The sequence below is a fragment of the Anolis carolinensis genome, chromosome 1 (assembly GCF_035594765.1).
Source record: "Anolis carolinensis isolate JA03-04 chromosome 1, rAnoCar3.1.pri, whole genome shotgun sequence".
Lineage (NCBI taxonomy): Eukaryota > Metazoa > Chordata > Lepidosauria > Squamata > Dactyloidae > Anolis > Anolis carolinensis.
Genome location: NC_085841.1, coordinates 220,547,971 through 220,573,300, shown reverse-complemented (window position 1 = coordinate 220,573,300; position 25,330 = coordinate 220,547,971). Strand labels below are relative to the sequence as shown.

Below are 25,330 nucleotides of genomic sequence, written 5' to 3'. Positions count from 1 at the left end.
ACAGTCCTAGACACTTGGGAAGTGTTCGACTTGTGATTTTGTGATATGAAATCCAGCATATCTATCTTGTTTGCTGTGTCATAAATAATAATAATAATAATAATAATAATAATAATAATAATAATAATAATAATAATAAATATATAATAATAATAAATAATAATAAATATAATAATAATAATACTTGGGAAGTATTCGACTTGTGATTTTGTTATACGAAATCCAGCATATCTATCTTGTTTGCTGTGTCATACAACGTCGTTGTGTTAATAATAATAATGATAATAATACTTTATTCTCATATCCCACCCCATCTCCCCAAGGGGACTCGGGGCGGCTTACAAAGGGACCATGCCCAAACTAAGCAGTTTCTCTATTTTCTTCTCCTCTGGAAATAATCTTCAGTAGTCTTTAAAAGGTTTTTTTTATTTGTCTTTATTAGCTGAACCATGGGGATGGAAAGAGGGGAGAAACACCTGTTTTCAGGGGTAGCAGTTTATAACCCTTTAAACAAATTGGTTGAAATGAGATACCACTGTGTAGTTCATGATCTTACATTTCCTAATTAATCTTATTTTACAAACTGTGACAAGGTAAAAGCTGGAGTACCTAGAATACAAATGCTATTCTGATTGCACTGTGATGAAACTGTATGCGTATAATTAAATCCAAAACAGTGCAGACGGTTTTGCAAGAGTAGTGGATGTACAATTTTGTCTGAAAGTTGATCACTTGTGATTACAAACATTTGAAATGAAAAACAGTCCAGTACAGTGGTTCTCAACCTGGGGTCCCCAGATGTTTTTGACCTACAACTCCCAGAAATCCCAGCCAGTTTATCAGCTGTTAGGATTTCTGGGAGTTGAAGGCCAAAAACATCTGGGGACCCGCAGAGTAAGAACCACTGGTCTAGTAGTAAATGTAAGGTTAATAGTATTAGTGGTGTATAACTTGGTATTTCAGAAACTGTCTGCTTCTTTTCTGTTGAAGAACAGAGTTGTATCTTCTAGCCAACCAGTCCTCCACAACTTAAATTGACCTGCTGCCCTCAGACAAAGTAGAGGATGTCACCTCTTCACCAGTGTTAAAATAAAATTAATTCCCAAGTGTAAACAGACTACCACTTAAAAGTGTTAACTGGGCAGGATAATAAGACTATGCCTTATTATGCTAGCTAGTGAAAATTATGCAGTTGTTATACTTCTTCAGTGGCCCTAAAGAGAAACGGATACATTTTGTACAAGATACCGCATTTCCGTTATGAAAGCCCATTAAAACAACGAACATAGTAATTGCAACATTATGGTTTATACTGTATTGTAATGGTATTCTCAACTCTAGTCTGTTTGTCAGAAAATCAGCAGAATGGGCTGTAGTGTTAATTATTCTGAATGCTTTGGAAAGATTACCAGTAATCTACAACTGTCGCTTTCCTCAACTGCAGTACCAAAAATGGAAATCAACCAATGCTAAATTTATCATATTGCTGATTTAGAGCTTACGTGTATTTGTTATTTCAGAATGAAGCATAAATATTTACTTTTTTTTTTGAAGCGTATAGTTAAATTACTTATACCGATGTCAAGATAGGTGAAATTAATTTTTACTACATCCCACTGACAGATATAGGCTTGAAGGTAGCCATAACGAAGTCATTCTAATGGCTTCACTCGGAGATACAACCCAAATGTACATACGTCTACACAGGAGAAAGTCCCATTGTAATAAGAGGACCTTATTTCAAATAAGATTGCCGCCCAATCCTATGCATATTTTCTTGGAAGTAAATCTTCAAATGGTCAATGGGACTTATTCCCCAGTAGTAAGAATTATACTCTTAGTCATTTTTAGCTGGTTCAAAGCCACACAAAAAGAATCGATAGCTTGGTATTACAGGTATAGGGAAATCTGATGTTGTAATGAGAGTGGGGAGAGAGGAATTGCAACATGCTGATCGAATTCTCCGCCTCAGTTTTATGAATGCATCATGGATTCAAATTCATCAATTCTCTGTTTTGTGTTTCCTTTCCGGATCTTCCGATAAGATATTGTATTGTACCGAGAATAGCTGTGCCTGGAGATATCATTTTTTCTCAGCGTGCCTGTCAGCTCATCAGGTTTCTCAGTCTGAGCATTACAGCTGGGGTGGATGGGACGAAATTCTTTGCTGTTGTTTTCCTGCCCTTTTTTATGAGAATCCTCATTATTTGTCTTCAATACGCCTCCTCCTCCTGTACCAACTGCATCTTTCACTGCTGTTTTCTCACTGGCTTTTGATTGCTCTCCCTCTTTGATTTTCTCCGTGGACTCACTCAACTGCGCTTCCTTTTTTTCTTCCTGTTCTTCCTCAGCCATGTCGTCAATGTTTTCACCCTGACAGAGCTCGGCATCCCATTCTTCCTCCTCAGGTATGTCCTGTTCTCTGGAGCTTGTTGGGTGGCTTTCCTGACAGAGTTCTGCAACAAATAACAAAGAGAAGATTGGAGCTATTGCTAATGGAGTGCCTAGGAAAAATATCCAACCATAGTACAAATATACAGTGTTCCCTCACTACTTCGCGGTTTGCTTTTCGCAGACTCGCTGTTTCGCGTTTTTTTAATAAACATAAAAATAATATTATAAATCATAAAAATTATGGTTTACAGTGGCGGTGGACTCAGTTGGGTGTGGGCAGCAGGGTAGAGAAGGAGCCCAAATGGCAGTGGGAGGAGAAGTAGGCAGCACCATGTTCCCCTGCCTCTTTCTTCCCTTCTTTCCTCCGTCCCTCCCTCCGTCCCTCCCTCCCTTCCTCTCTCTTTCTACTTCCTTCCTAAGGAGACGCTTAGCATCCCTACTTCGTAGATTTTCACTTATCACGGGTGGTCCTGGAATGTAACTCCCATGATAAGTGCGGAAGCAATATGCACAATTTCACTTATCCGTTGTTTCACTTTTTCACTTAGGCCCTCTTGTACAAGTTACACCCCATTTTCACTCTTCTGTCATTGATCCCATTGGTTTCACATATCCACACAAGGTTCGGGAATATACTCCCCAAGAACATGGTACTGTATATCAATGAAAGTACAGGTAATGTTGACTTACTCAGTTCACGCTGATTCAACAGGTCTACTGTAATTGGAACTAATAATTAGATTTGATGAAGGTATATTGGGAAAATATAATACTTGTATCGGAAACTATATATTGAATGTAATCATATTAAAAATAGGAATAGGAAAATATATGATCACAGGCAGAATGTGTGCATATAGCTCCAAAATACACTCTGCCTAGAAAATAACCGTCTCCCCATAAGCAGAGACTAAAGTTCACCCTAAGTGCCAGAGACATATGTCAAGTGTCAACAAGAATAGATAAAGCTCCAGGCTAATGGACAAAATAATAATAATAATAATAATAATAATAATAATAATAATAATAAGTTTATTTATATCCCGCCTCCATCTCCCCCGAAGGGGACTCGGGGCGGCTCACGGCAAAATCAGATACAAAACAATGATAAAATAAAATATGAAACATCAAAGAACAAGCATCAGCACCAGGATGGCTTAGACATGCTGCTACCCATGGAATATGGCACTGGTCATTACAACAGCCTTTCCCCTTATTTTTGAAACTTTATATCAAAGCCATTTATACAGAGGCTCATAAATGTCCCCTTTGTATAACAAAACAGAGATTATTGCCACATAAATATATTTTGCATTAGGGCAGCAGAAGCAAAATCTATTTTATCCTCTAGTCATGATGATGACGGCATATTGATTTCAGTGAGTTTAAAAGGTGAAACTCCATATGTGTTCAATTTTTCTTTTTTAAATCAAGGTTAGCCAACTGGATGTTTTTGAGTTTATTGTGGCAACAAATTGGGAATATGGAAGAGCAGTAAAGCATGGGATTAAAGTAGAGTGGGGCTGTTACTGTTGTGCTTTGACACTGAATTAATGCACATGGCTGTTCAAAGGAGATTCCTATAAAGTCAATAGCTCCAAAATCCAAAATTACTTAGATACTCACACACCTGCTTTTGGAGAATTAGGTAATATGTGTGAAGCTCTTCTAACATAGGGGAAGTCAATCCTTTGGTCCATTTGTGCATCTAGCACATTGACCAAGTACCAGGGCCAACGCCACACAATAGTTAATAATAAATAGGTAAAAGTAAAGGTTTTCCCCTGACATTAAGTCCAGTCATGTCTGACTCTGGAGGTTGGTGCTCATCTCCATTTCTAAGCCGTAGACACCTCCAAGGTCATGTGGCCGGCATGACTGCATGGAGCGCCTTTACCTTCCCGCCGGAGTGGTACCTATTGATCTACTCACATTGGCATGTTTTCGAACTGCTAGGCTGGCAGGAGCTGGAGCTAACAGCGGCCACTCATGCCGCTCCTGGGGATTGAACCTGGGACCTTTCGGTCTCCAGCTCAGTGCTTTAATGCACTTCGCCACCGGGGTTCCTCAGTAATAAATAATAATAAATAATAATAAAAATACTTTATTTTTCTATCCCACCACCATCTCCACAAAGGGACTTGGGGTGGTGGCTAACATGGGGCCAAGCCCAAAGCAAAAACAAAATATGACAGTTAAAACCAATACAAGCAAATAAAACAATATCAATATAACATTCAGATATAATCAACAAATTAAAAACCCAACATACAAAACACCATAGTGACCAGATAGAGAAGGTAATAAAAACGAACATCACCATCAATTGATAAAATGGGGCCAATCAGGTCAAAAAGTGTGTGATTTCAAGACCGTTAATAAAGTGCCTGGACAAGTGTCAAAGATTTCCTGAGATAATTTGGGTTAGGATAGGTGGAGGAAAAATAAATTGCAAGAAAACAATATGTCAATGAGAGGGGTCTAACATGTTGTTGATTGTTCAAATGCACATTTAAAAAAACCATGTTTTTAGCTGTTTAGCTGCCATCATGGTGATAATCAGTCACAAAATACCTATGGTGCAGATTTTCACAGGAATACCAAAAATGAGACTAAAATATGTTAGGTAAAGGTAAAGGTTTCCCCTGACGTTAAGTCCAGTCCTGTCTGACTCTGGGGGTTGGTGCTCATCTCCATTTCTAAACCGAAGAGCCGGCGTTGTCCGTAGACACCTCCAAGGTCATGTGGCCGGCATGACTGCATGGAGTGCCGTTACCTTCCCGCCGGAGCGGTACCTATTGATCTACTCACAGTGGCATGTTACTTGCCCAATATAATGAACAATATATGTTCTATTCCTATAGTACAGCCATTTCATAGAAAAAGCCATCCATCTGATTTTTCCAAAGCACTGCTAAACTGAACATAATCCATCTAATTTATTTTCCAAATTAATAGGAAGACCATCTCAAAATCATACCCCAGATTGCATACAGTATGCACTCACCTGCAGCACATCTTCATCCCTCCAGTGTTCTAGTTATTCATCCCATTTACCAATGACAGAAACAGATGCTCAATTTTTCCTTGATCTCCATCCCTACTCCTGCTACCTTCCCCAGTGCTTACAAGGTTTCTCATGGTCTACCTCCCTACTCTCAGTTGTCCTGCAACTTTCTCTACATCTTCCTAAGACACAGAGTCTCTCTCAAACTCTCTCTGTCTTACACACACACACACATGCGTGCACACCTTTCCCAAGCTTAAGAGATAAGCAAGGTAAGGATCATTTTCGTCTCTATCTGATTTTCCTCCTCTGGAATTTTTTTGTTTGTTTTCTGTGTAGCCTTATGTGCTGTAAGGTGAAACTACTGTCATGCACTGGCTTGCCATCTTTATTCCACAACAATACTACTGGACTAAATGGGGTACAGAGACAGGGCTGTAGCCAAGGGTGGCAGGGTTAGGGGTTCAATCCCCCCCTGAAATTTTTCAGGTTTAATAGTAATAATAATAATAATATTTTTATTTTTGTACCCCGCCTCCATCTCCTCAAGGGGACTCGGGGCGGCTTACAAAGACAAAACGAACATACAATAACATCAGGTACCAAAAAAACATGTGAATGAATTTTGAAAGAAAGAAAGAAAGAAAGAAAGAAAGAAAGAAAGAAAGAAAGAAAGAAAGAAAGAAAGAAAGAAAGAAAGAAAGGAAAATGACACAAAATAAAATCACAACCATTAATAGAACACAAATTAAAACAGAGCAATAAAGTCATAAAAATGAACTGGGCAAAAGTGTGCTAAGTAAGTCTTATAAACATGAAGTTAAAAGTGCTATAAAATCATTGGGGGGGACCTGGTTTACTGGTTAAATAAATCCACATGAGTTTCCACTAAAGTTTATCTGTCTTGAGTGTCCACTGAAGTTTATTGATGGAGCCTGATTTCTAAATTATTTTGTGTTATGGAACTATTCTTCATGATTTGCTAAAAAACACACACACACACACACACTCATTTTTTTCTGGCTATGGCCCTGTACAGAGTTATGTTTAAAAAATAAGGAAATGAAGATGGTGCAATAGCAAAAACCTGCTAAACAAAACCATTTGAAAAAAAAGGGAGGGTCAAACTATCTTAAAAGTTGACAAGATAGAGTCTGCAAGGTCTGGAGCCTGAAGACATCAAACTTGAGCTCTAAAGTGCCACATTAATACAAATTAATATAGTAAATGTGTGGACAGTAAAAGTATAGGATAGGGGGATTGCAGGCGGAGGATGCACAACACTTTGTTGTGTCTGGGTTGATTCAGATATTTCCAATGTCTGTTCTGCCAAAAGACAATAATGTTTTTGTCTGGCCACCTGACTAGTGTCCTGTAAGACTTCCATAATGGTGACAACAACAGCAGTTGTTGAGACAACATGGCTCTAAGACTTTAACGATGACAACAATGTACACAACTCTAAATAGTGGTAATAGCAGCAATAGTAGGATTCCTACAGAACAGGGAGGTTTTTGTCTAATGTTCCTGTTCCATTTATATTTTGGCTGAAGGATTCATTCAGACATTCATAGGACTAGAAATGAAAACAATGCTTCCCCTTTCAGCTTTCCTTGTCGGTTTGGCAAAACAGAGAATGGCCACAATTCACAACCACTACCTTGAGTTTTTGATTTTGCGCTTATACTTTCTCTGTTTCATAGATGGAAGGAGAGATGTGGTTGGAACATCATTTGTTCCATTCTGAAAATCTCTTCTGATTTCCAAGGATGGGAATCATGCAGTCCTCTGGGTCTTGCCTTAGCTATAGCTCCCAGCGTGCTTTACTATTGGCTCTCTTGAGTTTGCAGTCTAGAAATATCTAGAGGGTCACATCAAAACATCCGGGCGTCCCCTGGGCAACATCCTCGCAGACGGCCAATTCTCTCACTCCAGAAGCAACTTGCAGTTTCTCATGTCGCTCCTGATACGGAAAAAAAAAACTGTACAGCTCAAAAACTCCTACCTGTACTTTCCAACCTCAAAAACAATGGTCAGAATACACCGAGCCAGTTATGAATGCATGATGTAGAGTTACGTGTTGACAATTATATTCACAATCCCTACACATAGTTAGAAATTATACTTTCTCATACTAACCTCTGCAATAAGTTTACAAAATACATGGAGGAGGTAAAATCCTTCCTAAAGCAGCATTTAGAAATATTATTATTTTTAATAGTATTAAAATAGTATTAAAAATAGAAGCCCCCGATGGCGTAGTAGGTTAAAGCCTTGTGACTTGAAGGTTGGGCTGCTGATCTGCATGCTGCCAGGTTCGAATCCCATCCGGGGAGAGCGCGGATGAGTTCCCTCTATCAGCTCCAGCTCCATGCGGGGACATGAGAGAAGCCTCCCACAAGGATGATAAAACATCAAAAAATCCAGGCATCCCCTGGGCAACGTCCTTGCAGACGGCCAATTCTCTCACTCCAGAAGAGACTTGCAGTTTCTCAAGTCACTCCTGACACGAAAAAAAGTATTAAAAATACTATTAAGAGCAATAAATTATGTTCATGTTGCTTTGCTTTTTAAACAGAAATAACATTTTAATGACTTAAACCCATTATTTCTTTCTTTATTTGTAACATGTATAACTTTTATTTTGTCCATTGAAAACAGGGCATTGTGCTGGTTAATTCAACAAACTAACAACTTGATCAAAAGCAAAAATAAGGAATAATCAGGCAGAAAAGGCAACACTAGAAATTCACCCTCATGGATACATTTCACTCATTCATTTGTTCAACTCTTTGTTATATATATTATCCTTGAGAGGCTATGAAACTTGCCCGGCAGAAAATGGCAAGGAAGCCAGAAAACGTGTTTTATTCTACTGTCTATATAGAATGAATCAGAAAACATTTAAGATCTGGCATCATAACTACAACAAACAGTATACTGAGGAGAACTGAACATGAGACTTCATCTTCCACTCAGTAGGGATCTGATATATCCGAGAACATAGGAATCTGATTTATTCAGATGATGCCTGAAATTACTTGGAAAAAATTCAATGTCCAACCATAGGATTTGAAAATTGGACAAAATATCACTGTGTGCCCTTCCATGGCACTGGATAATAATGGTTTTTGACATCTGGTTACACTAGCTAAATGTATAGAATGACTTGCTAGGTCTTGTTATGCAAAATAGCAATACTGCAATCTATATACAGTACAGACTCACTTATCCAACCTTAGCTTATCCAATGTTCTGGATTATCCAACGGAGTCTGCCTCCTGCCTGGATCCACAGCTGTTTCTCTAGGCAGCAAGGACTGAACTTTTTACGGATTTAACTTCTGACAATGTTGTTACTGTAAGTTCACTTTATGCAATTCTATCTTTATTTGTAGTCAATTTGTTAGTAGCCAGTGTTTTTGTAGTCAATGTTTTCAATACATTGTGATGTTTTGGTGCTAAATTTGTAAATACGGTAATTACTACATAATGTTACGGTGTATTGAACTGGTTTTTCTGTCAATTATTGTAAAACATAGAATCATAGAATCATAGAATTGTAGAGTTGGAAGAGACTTCGCGGGCCATCCAGTCCAACCCCCTGCAAGAAGCAGGAACATCTCATTCAAAGCACTCCATGATGTTTTTTGTGCTTAATCGAACATACCCTCAGGAAGCTGGAAGCTGGAGAAGGTTAAATAGCCTCTGTGTCTCTGTCTCTATGTTCATATGGCATTGAATATTTGCCATGTATGTGTACATTATGATCCGCCCTGAGTCCCCTCCGGGGTGAGAAGGGCGGAATATAAATACTGTAAATAAATAAATCAATATATTTGTAAAATCGTAACGTAATCTGACGTTTAATAGGCTTTTCCTTAATCCCTACTTATTATCCAACTTTTTCGTTTATCCAACGTTCTGCCAGTCTGTTGATGTAGGGTAAGTGAGACTCTACTGTATTGTGAAATGCCTCAGTTAGCAAGCACTGTAGGTAATGGGTGGGAGAAGACTCCTAAAATAAATATAACCTTTTTTCTATTGAAAGCCTAAGGTAAAAATGGGACATCAACAGATTTATTTTCAATCAGTTCAAAGAGGAGAGGCACGGTTTCACTTGCCTAAGACATATGAAGAGAAAAGTTTATGAGTAAAAGGAATTGTAGCTTACTTTGGCAAAGGCAACACAGTACCATCAGCTGATGATACTGAACTGTTCACTGTGTCTGAACAGGAACACCCAGACCATGTTTAATTAAGAGGCTAAAACAATGAAAGCTTATTTGTGGAAATTCAAGGTATCCACAAATGAAATATTGTAGTTGTCTCTATCACTAATTCCATCAGACCTTAGTCCAAAAAAAACTTACTTGCCTATCATCCAGCTGCTGCCTAACTGTTTCCCAAAAGTCTCTTGCCAAAACTGGGGTCCTCGTCATTGTATTCATAATAAACATGGTAAGCCAAAGGTTCTGCTCTTGGTTAAATATTGTCATGCTCTCATTTGGTGTGTTCGATTGCTATCTTTATTTACATTTCTCCTATCAAATAAGACATTGGTCCAAAAGGATAAACATCACGGTTTTGTCCCTCTTGCTTAATTCATTACACAAACTGTCTCTGGGGAATCCAAAGGAAAAGGAAGGTAAATGACAAATGTACCTAGCATACATATGCATAAGCTATCCAAACATTGACTTCGCTGTGTACTGTAAATGTTCTTGACAGCTGGGTGACTATGCTGAAGATACGGGAAAATAAATCTTAGAGCGGATCACCAAGTTTGAGATAACTTTCTACACCTATTTTGCTTTGCTGCAAAGTTGAGAACTTTCTGTACAACTTGCCACAAGATTATGCATGATTAGGCATTATATGAGATTATACATTATAATCTTGCTAAAAGATTATATGACTTGCTACAAGATTATACATGAATTAATTGTCAAGTTTTTCTCAACCAGTTCCTTCACATGGATCATTCTGTACTTACTCAACTAATAAATGACACACGTCATAGCTCACTAATAATCTTTATCACATCAAAGCTATCCATCATCAAACAGTGGAAGGATGATGCTCGATCACCTAGACCATCATCATATCACTGTTCAGTTATAGATGGCTTCAGCATATTATGATAGTGCATTCCTCTTTCAGTAAAAGTGACTTAAAAATATTTCAGATCAAGAATGAAATTTCTTAACATCTGGGCGCTGAAAACCAATCCAGATTATAAATCCATACACAAAGCCCCCAAACTGAAATATGGGATTTACACAACAGAATCCATAGGTACAGCTTGACACTTGGTGTTCCAATCACCAAAGCTGTCTATAACTTGCTTTGAAACTCATCCTCATTGGTAGTCAGATCACTCATAGGTAAAAGTAAAGGTTTTCCCTTGACATTCAGTCTAGTTGTGTCTGACTCTGGGGGTTGGTGCTCATCTCTATTTCTAAGACGAAGACCCAGCGTTGTCCATAGACACCTCCAAGGTCATGTGGCCAGCATGACTGCATGAAGTGCCATTATCTTTCCACTGGAGCGGTACCTATTGATCTACTCACATTTGCATGTTTTCAAACTGCTAGTTGGCAGAAGCTGGGGCTAACAGTGGGAGCTCATCCCATTCCCCGGATTCAAAATTCCGACCTTTCGGTCAGCAAGTTCAGCAGCTCATCAGTTTAATCTGTTGTGCCACCGAGGGCTCCCCAGATCACTCATATGAACAAAATATCTAATTCTGCACAGAAAGTAAGTAAAATTAAACTTGGCTTGCCATCTCTCCTCCTGAGAATGTACAATCCCTTACATTCTTGTGGTCCTTAATGCCTGCCATAGACCTCATAATAAGGAGGCCTGGATAGAGTTGAGCTACCACAAGATTGTGCTTGGGAACTTATATGTCTCGAAATGATGCCTCACGAACTTGAATGTATACTTTAGTTGTTTTTCTTAATCTGTTTATCCTATTATGCTTATGTTATTGATATACTCTGATTGTTGTTTATGTGATTTTAATATGCTGTAAGCCACTTTGGGTGCTGTGAGGGAGAAAAGCGGGATATAAATAAAGATTTATTATTAAGGCGAAAGATTTATACGATCTGACGAGAAACCAGAGTATTTATTTATTTATTTATTTATTTATTTATTATTATGACACAGCAAACAAGATAGACATGCTGGATTTCTTTTCACAAAATCACAAGTCGAACACTTCCCAAGTGTCTAGGACTGTGCGATGTATTTTCGGATGATGTGCGCAGATCCCAGTAGGGTGGCCTTTTGCAGTTGGTAGATCGTAATTTTGTCAATGTCTATTTTTTCCAAATGCCGGCTGAGATCTTTTGGCACGGCACCTAATGTGCCCATCACCACCGGAACCACCTGCACTGATTTCTGCCAGAGTCTTTGAAGTTCATTCTTGAGTTCCTGATATCGGCTGAGTTTTTCCTGTTGTTTTTCATCAATGCTACTGTCACTGGGATGGCAACATCAATGATCCAAACCTTTTTCTTTTCCACAACTGTGATGTCTGGTGTGTTGTTGTTGTTGTTGTTGTTGTTGTTGTTGTTGTTGTTATTATTATTATCCTCTCCACAAAATGATTTCATAAAATTGGACCACTAAGACTTCCATATAGGTTTGCCTTTTCATACAAGATCAATCACAAGTGTACTCAGTGATGATACGGATATGAATATGAAGGCAGCTCCTATCATTGAGCCCTCCTGCAATCTGTAGGATGTGAACTTACTTGGAAATAAATTACACTGAAATAAATAAGACTTCCATATAGGTTTGCCTTTTCATACAAGATCAATCACAAGTGTACTCAGTGATGATACGGATATGAATATGAAGGCAGCTCCTATCATTGAGCCCTCCTGCAATCTGTAGGATGTGAACTTACTTGGAAATAAATTACACTGCACATGCGATGAAAAGTAAAATGTGCGCATTGCACTGATAAGAACAGTCATATGTTTAAGGATATTTTACAATAGTCATGATGGAGAAAATATTTTGCCCTTCCCTGGGAACACAACCTGCCTTTCAATGTTACCACACATACCACATATTGGTGGCTGCCAATATGCTTCAAGGTGCTTGTGCTGATATACAGAGTCCTACATGGCATTCCCCTTATATCTGTCCTAATAGTGCTGCTCCTGCCAGAGATTTGAAATGTGGCAACCCAAGATAGGCTGCTCTTGTGACAGCCATTTAAACTGTGGATTTCCCTCTTCCCACCTCCTATGACATGAATTCAAGTCTTTTAAATGTTCAGCGTCAACCTGTTTTCCATCAATTTCTGGGTTGCTGAGTTTTTGAACTAAGTTTTCAACTGATTTGTGACCTCCTCTTCTGTGTTTTTACTGTGTATTCCTAGTGTTCTACTCTTACTAAAACATTCAATGAGCCTCCGGTGGTGCAATGCGTTAAACCCTTGTGACGGCAGGACTGCTGACCTGAAGGTTGGGTTGCTGACCTGTAGGTTGCCGGTTCAAATCTAACCCGAGGAAAGCGCTGATGAGCTTCCTCTGTCAGCTCCAGCTCCATGCAGGGACATGAGAGAAGCCTCCCACAAGGATGGTAAAATATCAAAAACATCTGGGCTTCCCCTGGGCAACGTCCTTGCAGACGGCCAATTCTCTCACACCAGAAGTGACTTGCAGTTTCTCAAGTTACTCCTGACATGAAAAAAGGAGTGGAATATGCTGCCTTGGTGAATGGTGGAATCTCCTTCTTTGGAAGTGGTTAAGCACAGTCTGGATAGCCATCTGTCAAGAGTGTTTTAATTGTATTTTCCTACATAGCAGGAGATTTGGCTGGATGGTTCTTGTGGTATCCTCCAACTCTATGGATTCTATTATTCTATTCCATATAGTATTTATTTTTATTCTGCAATAGCTTCCAATTACTTACTGGACTAATTGCACAGGACTAATGGATGGCTATTGTATATTGTTTCCTTTGGGGTTATTAAAAAAAACAAAATGGAAAGGAATAAAGTTTCTGAAATAAAGTTGTATTATTATTGTTGCTGCTACTACCGCTGTTACTCAAGCATGACAATGCAGACATTCTTCTTGCTTTACACAAAGATAGTACACTGCACCATTTAGATGGGCATCACACACCCTTGTCATACACAGCTATCCTCTGGATTAATTGGTGATTCAACTTTAAGACAAAATGTTTCATATAATGTTTTTCCTGTGGTATCTTTAGAATTGAGTTAAACTGAGAAGGTAATAAAAATGTCTGCAATTTGGAGATAAAGTGCCTGAGACTTAAAGGTGGGGTAGAATCATTGACTTACTAGCTGTGCCCAGCCATGCATTGCTGTGATGAAGTATGGTGGTATGGGAAATAAAGTATTGAGGAATTGGTGGTAGTTAAGGTAAAGGGTAAAGGTTTTCCCCTGACATTAAGTCCATTATAAATGGGTTATATAGCTGTGTGGAAGGGCCTTGAGTCTACACTGCAATATAATCCAGTTAAAATCAGATAATCTGTATCTTATAGGCAGTGTGGGAGAGGCCTAAGTGAGGCCTAACTCTGCCTGTGCCCTGGGCTGAGTGGGTTGCTAGGAGACCAAGTGGGCGGAGCTTAGCCTTCTAACTGGCAGCAATTGGAAAAAAACAATTATTCATCTCCCTCTAATTAGGACTTCATTTTTCTTTTCTTTTTGTTGTATGAACGTAGAGGCATGGATGAAGGGTTGTGCTGCTAAGTTTAGTGTTTCTGGGATGTGTAGTTTTGTTGTTTTGTCCTAGGCTGAAATTTCATTACCCTTTTATATATAGATAGAATTGGAAGAAACCTTGTGGCATCCAGTCAAACCTTCTGCCAAGAAGCAGGAAAATTGCATTCAAATCACCCCCGACAGATGACCATCCAGCCTCTGCTTAAAAGCTTCCAAAGAAGGAGCCTCTACCACATTCCGGGGCAGAGAGTTCCACTGCTGAACAGCTCTCACAGTGAGGAAGTTCTTCCTCGTGTTGAAGTGGAAAGTGGAGCTGGGAAGGATGTTAGGTAAAGGTAAAGATTTCCCCTTAAGTCCATTCATGTCTGACTCTGGGGGTTGGTGCTCATCTCCATTTCTAAGCCGAAGAGCCGGCGTTGTCCATAGGCACCTCCAAGGTCATGTGGCCAGCGTGACTGCATGGAGCGCCGTTACCTTCCCACCAGAGCGGTACCTATTAATCTACTCACATTTGCATGTTTTCGAACTGCTAGGTTGGCAGGAGCTGGGGCTAACAGCGGGCGCTCATTCTGCTCCCGGGATTTGAACCTGGGACCTTTTGGTCTGCACGTTCAGCAGCTCAGTGCTTTAACACACTTCGCCACCGGGGGGAAGGATGTTAAATAATGTTTAATATGAGTGATTGTGTTGCTCAACTTAGATGTAGATAATATGCAATGTTGGAGAGATCCCATTTTTCATTTGCTGATGTACAGAAATGAAGGGAAGAGAGAAAACTGGGGCATTTTAAAAGAAGCAGAAAAAGTGGGACAACAGACGATTCATAAGGACTGTCCCTTCAGCTGGACTATCCTTCCTCTGCTGGACTGCAACCCTCAGCACTCTGACCAGTGGCTATGTTGCCTAGGGATGTTGGGATGTGTAGTCCAACAACCTCTGGAAGGCTGCCAGATGCTCATCCCCCCTAACACAATAGAGCTTACATATTTCTAAGTCAAATACAGTAGAGTCTCACTTATCCAACCTCCCCTTATCCAACATTCTGTATTATCCAACGCAGTCAGCCTTTTAGTAGTCAATGTTTTTGTAGTCAACGTTTTCAATACATTGCAATATTTTGGTACTAAATTCATAAATACAGTAATTACGTTACTGTATTGAACTGCTTTTTCTGCCAATTTGTTGTAAAACATGATGTTTTGGTACTTAATTTGTAAAATCATAACCTAATTTGATGTTTAATAGGCTTTTCCTTAATCCCTCCTTATTATCCAACATTTTCACTTATCCAATGTTCTGCCAGCCCATTTATGTTGGATAAGTGAGACTCTACTGTATCCATAAAATCATGCTCCTGCTAAGTCGTTCTTCTGTTTCTTCTTCCTCTCTCTTTTTCCAAATGTTGTCATTCAGATTGTTTTACCTTGTTTAGGCTCTTGAAAATGCCAGCCACACTATGTTTGAATGGCTAATTGGGTTAAAAGGGCTTACTAGTTCTTTGAGCATCTATCCAAAAGAAAAGTTATGGAGAACCCAAATGCTTGTTTGCAACTTATGTGAAATTTGGCTTGGTCCTAATAAAATTATTATTCCTTTCTGTACCATTTGGATTTTCTGCTTGCTATTTTTAGAAATTAAGATAAAAAACAAGGAAATACAGTAGAGTCTCACTTATCCAACATAAATGGGCCGGCAGAACATTGGATAAGCGAATATGTTGGATAATATGGAGAGATTTAAGGAGAAGCCTATCAAACATCAAATTAGGTTATGATTTTACAAATTAAGCACCAAAACATCATGTTATACAACAAATTTGACAGAAAAAGTAGTTCAATATGCAGTAATGCTACGTAGTAATTACTGTATTTACGAATTTAGCACCAAAATATCACGATGTATTGAAAACATTGACTACAAAAACGTGTTGGATAATCCAGAATGTTGGATAAGCGAATGTTGGTTAAGTGAGACTCTACTGTATATGGTTAGCTAAATAAAGTAATGTAATGTTGGAAAAGCAGATAAAAGCCTCTGTTGTGCTGCGAGTCACCATTCACATTCATTCTCGATGAATCAGTCATGGAAGGTTTAATTATTCCTGTAAAGATGCTCATTATCTCAGGAAAATAACTCCTAATTTTAGTTCTGTGTGCAAGTAACTGTTCTGCTTTTGTACATCAAAATCTAACTGAAGCCAAATTTCTACTGAAAGGTTGAGTATAACTTCAATTGATTTCAAGCACCCAATTAGAGTAATTTGGACTGCATAGCACTTTACACTGGTAAGACTGTATATATACTTTGAAAAATACATAATTTTTCTGCCTACTTACACACACACACACACTATAATATAGTTCTCACCTTCTCCAGATTCCTCTTCCCAGTCTCTTCTTTCCTGGGCAAAGCTACCAGTATTTTTCTCCTTGAATCCCTCTGGCTTTCCTTCAGAAGATAAGAGAGTATAAAAATGCCAACTCCTAAAAAGTGATTAGTGATTACACAGCTGTAGTTACTAATCTTTCCAGCCACATAATGTAAGTTAAATCTCTGTGCCTGGAGTTATCCTTTAAGTTAGATTTTCATCTTGAGCCACTTATGGTAGAAATCCATGTTACAAACAGTCCAAAGATGGTCATCCAATTAAACACATTTTGTAGGCACACTAAGTACTTAGAAGAAAACTCAGTTAAAATTAATGGAACATCCAAGCCTTGGGCACAATCCAGCCCAAATTAAGCCATTTCAAATCATGTTGATTTCAGGCACTGAATTGAGCATATGCTTCAGTCTTTCCCATTAGAAATGAATCAGAATTAAAAGTATATGTGTAATTTTTGCTAGACTGTGTTTAAGAGTAAGGCTATATTTACTTTAAAAAATATCAGTTTGGATAGCTGAAAGGAGTTCTTTTTACATCGTCAAATATTAACCGATCTTACTCACAAAGAATGACTTTATAATATTACAAGTGGAAATAAAAACATAAAAGAACTTTAATAATAAATAATAATAAAACTTTATTTATATACCACCCTATCTCTTCAGGAGACTCAGGGCGGTTTCCAACATGATAGAAACAATAAAGTACAATACAATACAATACAATATACATAATAAACAGAACCATACAATTTAAAATAATACAAATAGTAAACATAAATACACAACATACGATCCAAAGAATGGAAAATAAAACTACAGTAGAGTCTCACTTATCCAACATAAATGGGCTGGCAGAATGTTGGATAAGCGAATATGTTGGATAATAAGAAGAGATTAAGGAAAAGCCTATTAAACATCAAATTAGGTTATGATTTTACAAATTAAGCACCAAAACATCATGTTATACAACAAATTTGACAGAAAAATTAGTTCAATAGGCAGTAATGCTATGTAGTAATTACTGTATTTACGAATTTAGCACCAAAATATCACGATGTATTAAAAACATTGACTACAAAAATGCATTGGATAATCCAGAACGTTGGATAAGTGAGACTCTACTGTAGTAACAAAACTCCCTTTACGGGCCAGTAAACTTTCAAAATAATACAATATTTTAATTTATGGGTATATCATAAAACATTTTTAAACAATCTGATTTTCTTCCCATGGTAAAAATGGGAATAAATAATACATGCATTTTTACCTTGATGTTCCTTCATCCCAATGGTATCTTCATATGTGGAGATGTCACATGCTTCATAGACTGAATTCTCCACTAAGTGCCCAACTCCTCCTTGACTTTCTTGTGTAAGTAGTAAAGCAGGCTGAGATGCCGCGGAGTCATAAGGAAATATCTCAACAGAATTTGCTATCTGGTCAATAATATCAATAACCTGGAGTTGAGGTTTCTCCGGGGACACATTGCCATTATATTCAGACATGCTGGTTGGAACCTGGACATCTTCTGTCATGATGTCTGTCATTCAACTGGAGAGATGTATCCGGTTATTACTTGATCTCCTATAAGCACTGCTTTGTAAAAAAAAAAAAAAAAAAGTATATATATTTGTTTAGATCGGTCGATATAGCCGCAATCAGTCAATGACCTTCCCGTCTCCTAAGGTTTCGTGTAGCCAAAACAGAGAAGAGAGTTAACAATGTCAGGATTTGTCTTCGCTTTGCCAGCGTTCCCATTCCAGGAAGCCGATCCAATCAGCGGCTTTCTTGTGACAAGGAGTCTTACCGTTGCATAATAAAATGCACCATTTCCATTTACATAAACAAACAATCTACAAGCAACAAAGCTTTTTGTGCTGGCATGCAGAGCAGGGCTTTCAGCATGTCAGCCCAACGCTAATAAACAGAGATTGTTGTCCTGATCCCATAAAGGCTCTTTGTCTGCTGGCCTTGTAACAGGAGTGGCGATTGTTCTCAATCTTTAAGCCACAGTGAGTGACCACCTTGAGTCCCATTAGCTGCGTGTAACCAGCTTAACATTCCCAAACAGGTTAGATGTTCTGGTTAAACCTCTCAGTAGTCATACAAAGAGTTCGTTTGAAATATGTGGGAGAATAAAAGTGGGCATGGTGGCGGAAGTGTGTGTTAATCTCACATGTGATGGTGCCACTTTCTTTCAGCTATCCTTGATTCTGGGCAATAATTTCTCTTGTCCCTGTACCCCTTATGTAGTTCCATTTTTAATTGATCCAAAAGGTCTAGAGATGATAAACATGTTTGTAAACAACAAAGTAATTGACAGCAATTAAAAGATAGAGATCACATGCTTTACAGTGTACAGAGCCTGTGTTTTCAATGGTGGCTCAAATGGAAAGATTTCAAACCACTTCAGCAGAAAAAATGTGGCAAATGGCAATTAACCCAGTAGGTTCTTCAAAGGCATTTGTTACTCAGAAACATTTGTCAGTTACACACTTCCCTTTATAGTTACCTGACTTCCACACTTCTCAATCCTTATGGGAAATACTTTGGCTTACATTTATTAAAGGTAATTTACATGGAAGAATTTATAAGCCAAGGTTGCCAAGGGAAGCTCTTTCCCGCATTACTGGGCCACTTGACAAGGAGTTTCATCTGTTGCAACCAAGTGGAGCATAGTGAATACACTCTGAGTTTTACTCTGACCTTTATAGAAACTCTCCAAGCAGCTGAACCCATTTAGATTCAGGTTCAGCACCTTAGATAGCTTCTTATGAAAACATGAAAACCATCAACTGCACTGGGATCATCAAACACTGGAGCTGAACATGTTGTACATGTTGTGTCTCAAGATCCCATCCACAGAACAAAAGTAGTTAAGTTCAAGTGGTCCAGCTACTAGTCTAAAGCTAAACTACTAGTCTGACTATAACAGGAATTGTTTTTCTGTTCTGAGATTATTGCTTCTATGTTTTGATTCCTTCACCAGCACAGCATCCCAAGATAAACAGGGCAATAATGTGAGATTTTAATTTTATTTATTTATTTATTTATTTATTTATTTATTTATTTATTTATTTACAGTATTTATATTCTGCCTTTCTCACCCCGAAGGGGACTCGGGGCGGATCACATTATACACACATAGGGCAAACATTCAATGCCCATAAACACATCAAACAGAGACCGAGACAGAGACAGACGCAGAGGCAATTTAACCTTCTCCTGACGGGATGTTCGATTCTGGCCACAGGGGAGAGCAGCTGCTTCATCATCCACTCTGATGGCAATTCCTCATTCCAAATCGTAAATTAGTTAAACTTGCCTCCCCACTTTTATAAGTGGTACCTTATTTCCTACTTGATAGATGCAACTATCTTTTGGGTTGCTAGGTCAGCAACGAGCAGGGGCTATATTTTATTTTTAATTGACGGGTGCTCACCCCGCCACGGGCTGCCCTCAAACTCATGACCTCATGGTCAGAGTGATTTATTGCAACTGCTCAACAGCCTGCGCCACAGCCCAGCCCCTTTAATGACAATGTTGTCCATGTAGGCAGAATATGTGTTGCATGGCCCTGTTTTCCTGATAAGTTTTATTCAGAGGAAGCTCTGCCTTTGCTTTCGTTTGAGGTTGAGGCCCCTTCGACACAGCTGAATAAAATCCCACATTTTCTGCTTTGAACTAGAATATATGGCAGTTTGGATTCAGATCACCCAGGTCAAAGCAGATATTGCAGGATTTTCCGCCTTGATATTCTGGGTTATATGGCGGTGTGAAAAGGCCCTGAGCAATTGTGACATGTCCAGGATCAACTAGTGAAGTTCCATGGCTGAGCAAGGATTCAATAGCCTTCAGTCATCATCCAAAACTCAAAGTGCTACACCACATTGGCTCTGTAGGCAGTGAACTTTTACATTTCTCATTCTTGCACCTTTCTCAAACTTAACAGCTGCCACTGCAGTCATAAAAGTGATCTGAGAGAAAGTGGTTAATTATTGCTATAGCTCAGTGGTTCTCAACCTGGGATCCCCAGATGTTTTTGGCCTTGGATGCCCAGAAATTCTAACAGCTGGTAAACTGGCTGGGATTTCTGGGAGTTGTAGGACAAAAACATCTGGGGACCCTAAGTTGAGAACCACTGCTATAACCGCTCATACAAGTCAAACGCTAGTTCCAGCCCATTTTGCAGTTGAGAGGGCCTCTCTGAACTGCCTCCTGGAGCCTAACTGCCACCTCCCTTCCCTTGTGTTGCTCTTGTCTTTGACTTCTTTGAGAATCTTGCTTTACCTTGATGCCACATTTTTTTCCTTTTTTCTCCCCATCCTGGTCTTATAAAGGATGCACACAAAACTGCAGTGCATTTCATGAGCTTGGCAGCCCACAATCTCTGTGACCACAAAATACAAAAGACTAATTCTAAACTTTCCAATTATGTTAGCACTGAATTGGAAATGCACATTCAAAAAGAGAGAGAATCAGGCTGCTCTACTCTGCCACTTGGCATGCCACGAGACTTATAAAGCCTTGATGAATAGAGGCATCCAATGAAACTTGTACGTGTCTGACTACAATCACTGAGTACCAGGAAAGGGGAAACTTTAGGAAAGTGTATGTCATGAAGAGAAATAGCATGATCTGAAGACACGTGGTATAACAAGTTTTCTTTTTTTTAAAGATATATTTTATTAAAGTTTCATATATTAAATACAGTGAAAGTGTGAGAACAATTTTCCAATAGTAAAGGTGAGTGAAAAGATAGAGTAGATCAATAATTTTTTTTTTCGTGTCAGGAGCAACCGAAGTTGCTTCTGGAGTGAAAGAATTGGCCATCTGCAAGGACGTTGCCCAGGGGACACCCGGATGTTTTGATGTTTTACCATCCTTGTGGGAGGCTTCTCTCATGTCCCCGCATGAAGCTGGAGCTGATAGAGGGAGCTCATCCGCACTCTCCCCAGGTGGGATTCGAACCTGGCAGCTTTCAGGTCAGCAACCCAACCTTCAAGTCACGAGGCTTTTATCCCCTTGGCCACTGGAGGCTCCTAGATCAAGAATAAGATTAAAAAAGGGGAAAAAAAGAAAAAAAAAAGAGAAAACCCCACACCGACAGTTTATTCTGATTTAAAAAATAAAAATAAAAAATAAAGATAAGAATTATACAAAAAAAGAATAATAAAATGAAATTAATAATAATAATAATAATAATAATAATAATAATAATAATAATAAAACCTTGACTTCCGTTCTTTCTCCTTATGCCCTTGATGCTATGGGTATAAATCCATAACCCTGTTAAATTCAGTAAAAAGTACATAATAGTGTTGTTTCAGTTTTTTTCCTCCCTTCTTGATACTCCTGGTGTATTTTGAAATGTTTATTTGCTCCTGTTTATATAATCTTCAAAGATTTACCAATCTGTCATTTTTATGCCTTTACCATTACTCTGTTTTAATAAAAAGGTCAGTTTATCCATATTCTTTATTTCCAAAATTGTGTCTAGCTATTGTGTCTTTGTTGGAATTAATTTTGCAAAGGACATTCTAGCTGCCGTAGCAAAAAAAGTAAACAATTTGTCATTGTTGGGGTCCTTAAAGAGCTGAAAGACGAACATTCCCAACGAATATATTTCTGGTTTCATTGGGAAGTCAATCTGTAGTAATTTTTTTTACATTCATTATGAACCATTTTCCAATATTTCTCTGTATAACAAGTTTTCTGAAGCTGAAATGGGTCTGGAAGGAGGCCTGGGAGACCCTCATGTCCTAATTTCAACTACAATACAATGGTGAATGGTACAACAAATTCTTGCCCGCAACAGCCACTGAGAAAACACATGCATTCTGAAGACACATTGTTACTGAAGGTAACAACCGACATTTGGGGAGGGGGGGGTATCTATTTTGCATGTTTAGAAATAAGCCACAAGTTGATAATGCAAGGTGGGATGGTGGGTAAGCCCTTCCTCCTCTATTATCATTGCATCCCGCCCTTCTGAGTCAAATACAATGGATCTGATGAGATCCTTCGGTTACTGTGAAGAATCAAACAATTCAGAGCCCCATGGTTCCAAAATCCAAATGTGGCAGTGGCTCTTCACACCGAGATAGTTAGCATACCTGCCCATATTTCACACATTTATACCATACCTAGATAGGGCTAAGGTAAAAGAAGAAATAAGTGCAGTGGGACTGGAATTTTGGAGATTCAGGCTCAAGACTCCATAGAGCCATGAAATTCCCAGGTTAGTCATGCTCTCTTATCTTGATCTACTCATATAGTTGCTGTGAGGATAAAGAAAAAAGATAAAGCATGCCATATGTTTCACTGGGAGTTCTTTGGAGACAAAACAAGATATAACACATGGTTGGAGGACTTCTTTTAGTCTAAGGGCCATATTCAATCAAATTGATAAGAAATACTCTAAGCAGTGCTGGAGGGACTGTCAGGAAATCGGTATATATATACATATGTGGTGGTCCTGTAAATATGTTCAAAAAATTTGGGAGAACGTTTTTAAAGAAATAAAGGGAATCACCAAAACAGAAATAATACCCTGTTTCCCCTAAAATAAGACATCTCCAGAAAATAAGATCTAGTAGAAGTTTTGCTGAATTGCTAAATATAAGGCCTCCCCCAAAAGTAAGACCTAGCAAAGGTTTTGTTTGGAAGCATGCCTGCCGAACAGAACACCAGAGCATGCAGGATCAGTAAATGTACGTGCCATATACATGGAAATAATGGTAGTAACAAGAAATTCTTGATAGGATTCACAGTTTGTCTGGTTATGCTGGTTTGTGATGACACCTACAGTACAGTATATAATAAATGTTCGGTTTTTTTGTTCAACAATAAATGTGAATTCTTTTTCATGGAAAAATAAGACATGCCCTGAAAATAAGACCTAGAGCATCTTTGGGAGCAAAAATTAATATAAGACACTGTCTTATTTTCGGGGAAACATGATAGGAAAGCCTGAATTAGCACTGTTGTAATTTATGGAAAATATTCAAATATCAAAAGAGTTAAAGGAACTAATTGCCAACTTGGTAACAGCAGCAAAATTGTTAATAGCCAAAAAAATAGAAAGGAGGGGGTGGGGAGTGCCAATTGGAAGAATGGTATAAGGAGATTTAGGATATTGCAATAAATGATAAATTGACATGTAATATTAAGATTATAAGAGGGTTATTTAAAAAGGATGATATTGGGAAGATATGGGGAAAATTTAGAGAGTTTGTATATGTAGAAGGTAAGGGGAATAAACCTGTAAAAGAAACGATTGAATTTTGGAAATAAGTATTGTAATTGGCTGGTCTGGGGTGTAGGGATAGCACTAGGTGAAGGGTAACAAAAGGTAAATAATATGAGTATGTAGTATAGTTAGAGAGTGAAAATACTATAGGAGCTATGGTATACATAACTCTGTATTGCAAATTTGTTAAAGAAGTTTTAAGTTTTAAGTACCGAATATGTAACAATTTTTCAATAATTTAATTTTTTTTTTAAAGTGAAAAAAATCAATTTCAGAAAAATTACTGAAGGATGCATTTCAGCATTAGGTAATGCCCAAATAAATATGTGCATTTGTTTCTTTAAGCTGTTACTGGCAGGAGCTAAGATTTACAAGAGGCATTTATATGATGAGAAAAACAGTGACCCCCTTCTACACTGCCATGCAGATTATCTGCTTTGAACTGGATTATATGGAGGGCCAGATTTGTTCCCAGGCAGGACCTGAGTTTCTTCCTCCCTGTTAAAATGGTAACTATAATTTTACAGTTGACTCTTCATATTGTGGCAGTACCGATCTGTGCATTTCTTCTGTCTTGCAGAAGTGAAATCAAAATAATTTTGCCTAGACAAAGTGTGAAGAAGGCTATACATATAAAATATATAAAATATAAAATATGCTTCTTAGAATCAATGTATTTCTTCAGACCTGATTGGTTTCCAAGCCATTTTTGCTATTGGTAGCTCCACCTATTGGTAGAAAACTATAAAGCACATTGGTGAGCAGCATGTCCGCATAAATTAGAGGTGTGCACAAAGCCAAAAATCTGCTTAGTTTGTATTTACGAAATCTGTGCAATTCCTGTTTTGATTCTAAAGTGTTTGAGAAATTCATACGGGGTCTGTGTAATATCTATCACGGAATTCCAAAAAAATCATTAGTTTTTTGTTATATTATTTTAAAACCCTGCAAGAGTTAAGCTAATGCTTAGGGCTGTGCATAATTTCACTTTTAATTAGTCATATCTAATTCATAAGTTTAGTATATACAAACAGATATTAAGAAACATGGGGGGGGGGGGGTGCCCATGCAAAAACCTTTTTGTTTGAATTCTGTAATGCTTGGAAGCCTATCAAAGTCATTTTCATTTTCAGCACAAGGCGAAGCCAAAAAGGCTACCATTCCTCTTTAAGTTAATGGTCTCTCGCATATGGATTTAATGAAACACTTTTGATTTGGGACTATCTTACGATTTTTTGTACAGCCCTATCAATATGTTCTAAACTGAAAGAGTGAAAAGGTTGCTCAACAAATATCAGCACAATTCTTATAACTGATTAAACAATATAACAGAGACAAGTTATCTGAAGCATAATGATTTATTATAATACAGTAGAGTCTCGCTTATCCAACATAAACAGGCTGTCAGAACGTTGGTTAAACAAAAATGTTGTTTAAGGAGGGCTTGAGGAAAAGCCTATTAAACGTCACATTACGTTATGATTTTACAAATTAAACATGTTTTGCAACAAGTCTGCCACTTGTTTGGGAGCATGGCTGCACTTGTGTTGTTGGGTGTGCTGGCCTGT

The 25,330-nt window shown here is 38.2% G+C and overlaps 1 protein-coding gene across 2 annotated transcripts; it reads right to left on the bottom strand.

The window, feature by feature from the left end:
* Nucleotides 1-410: 410 nt before the first annotated feature.
* Nucleotides 411-18,295, bottom strand: ermn (ermin). 2 transcript variants are annotated; one of them, XM_003224602.4, is made up of 3 exons: nt 17,778-18,291; nt 16,490-16,570; nt 411-2,456 (listed from the first exon to the last, which is right to left on the bottom strand). In XM_003224602.4, exons 1-3 carry the CDS (start codon nt 18,055-18,057, stop codon nt 1,975-1,977), a joined length of 843 nt encoding a protein of 280 aa, XP_003224650.1. In that variant the 5' UTR covers nt 18,058-18,291; the 3' UTR covers nt 411-1,974. The 2 variants fall into 2 exon arrangements, with proteins under 2 accessions (XP_003224650.1, XP_008114775.1); XM_008116568.3 differs by lacking the exon at nt 16,490-16,570 and having other exon boundaries at nt 17,778-18,295.
* Between the last annotated feature and the right edge of the window lie 7,035 nt (nt 18,296-25,330).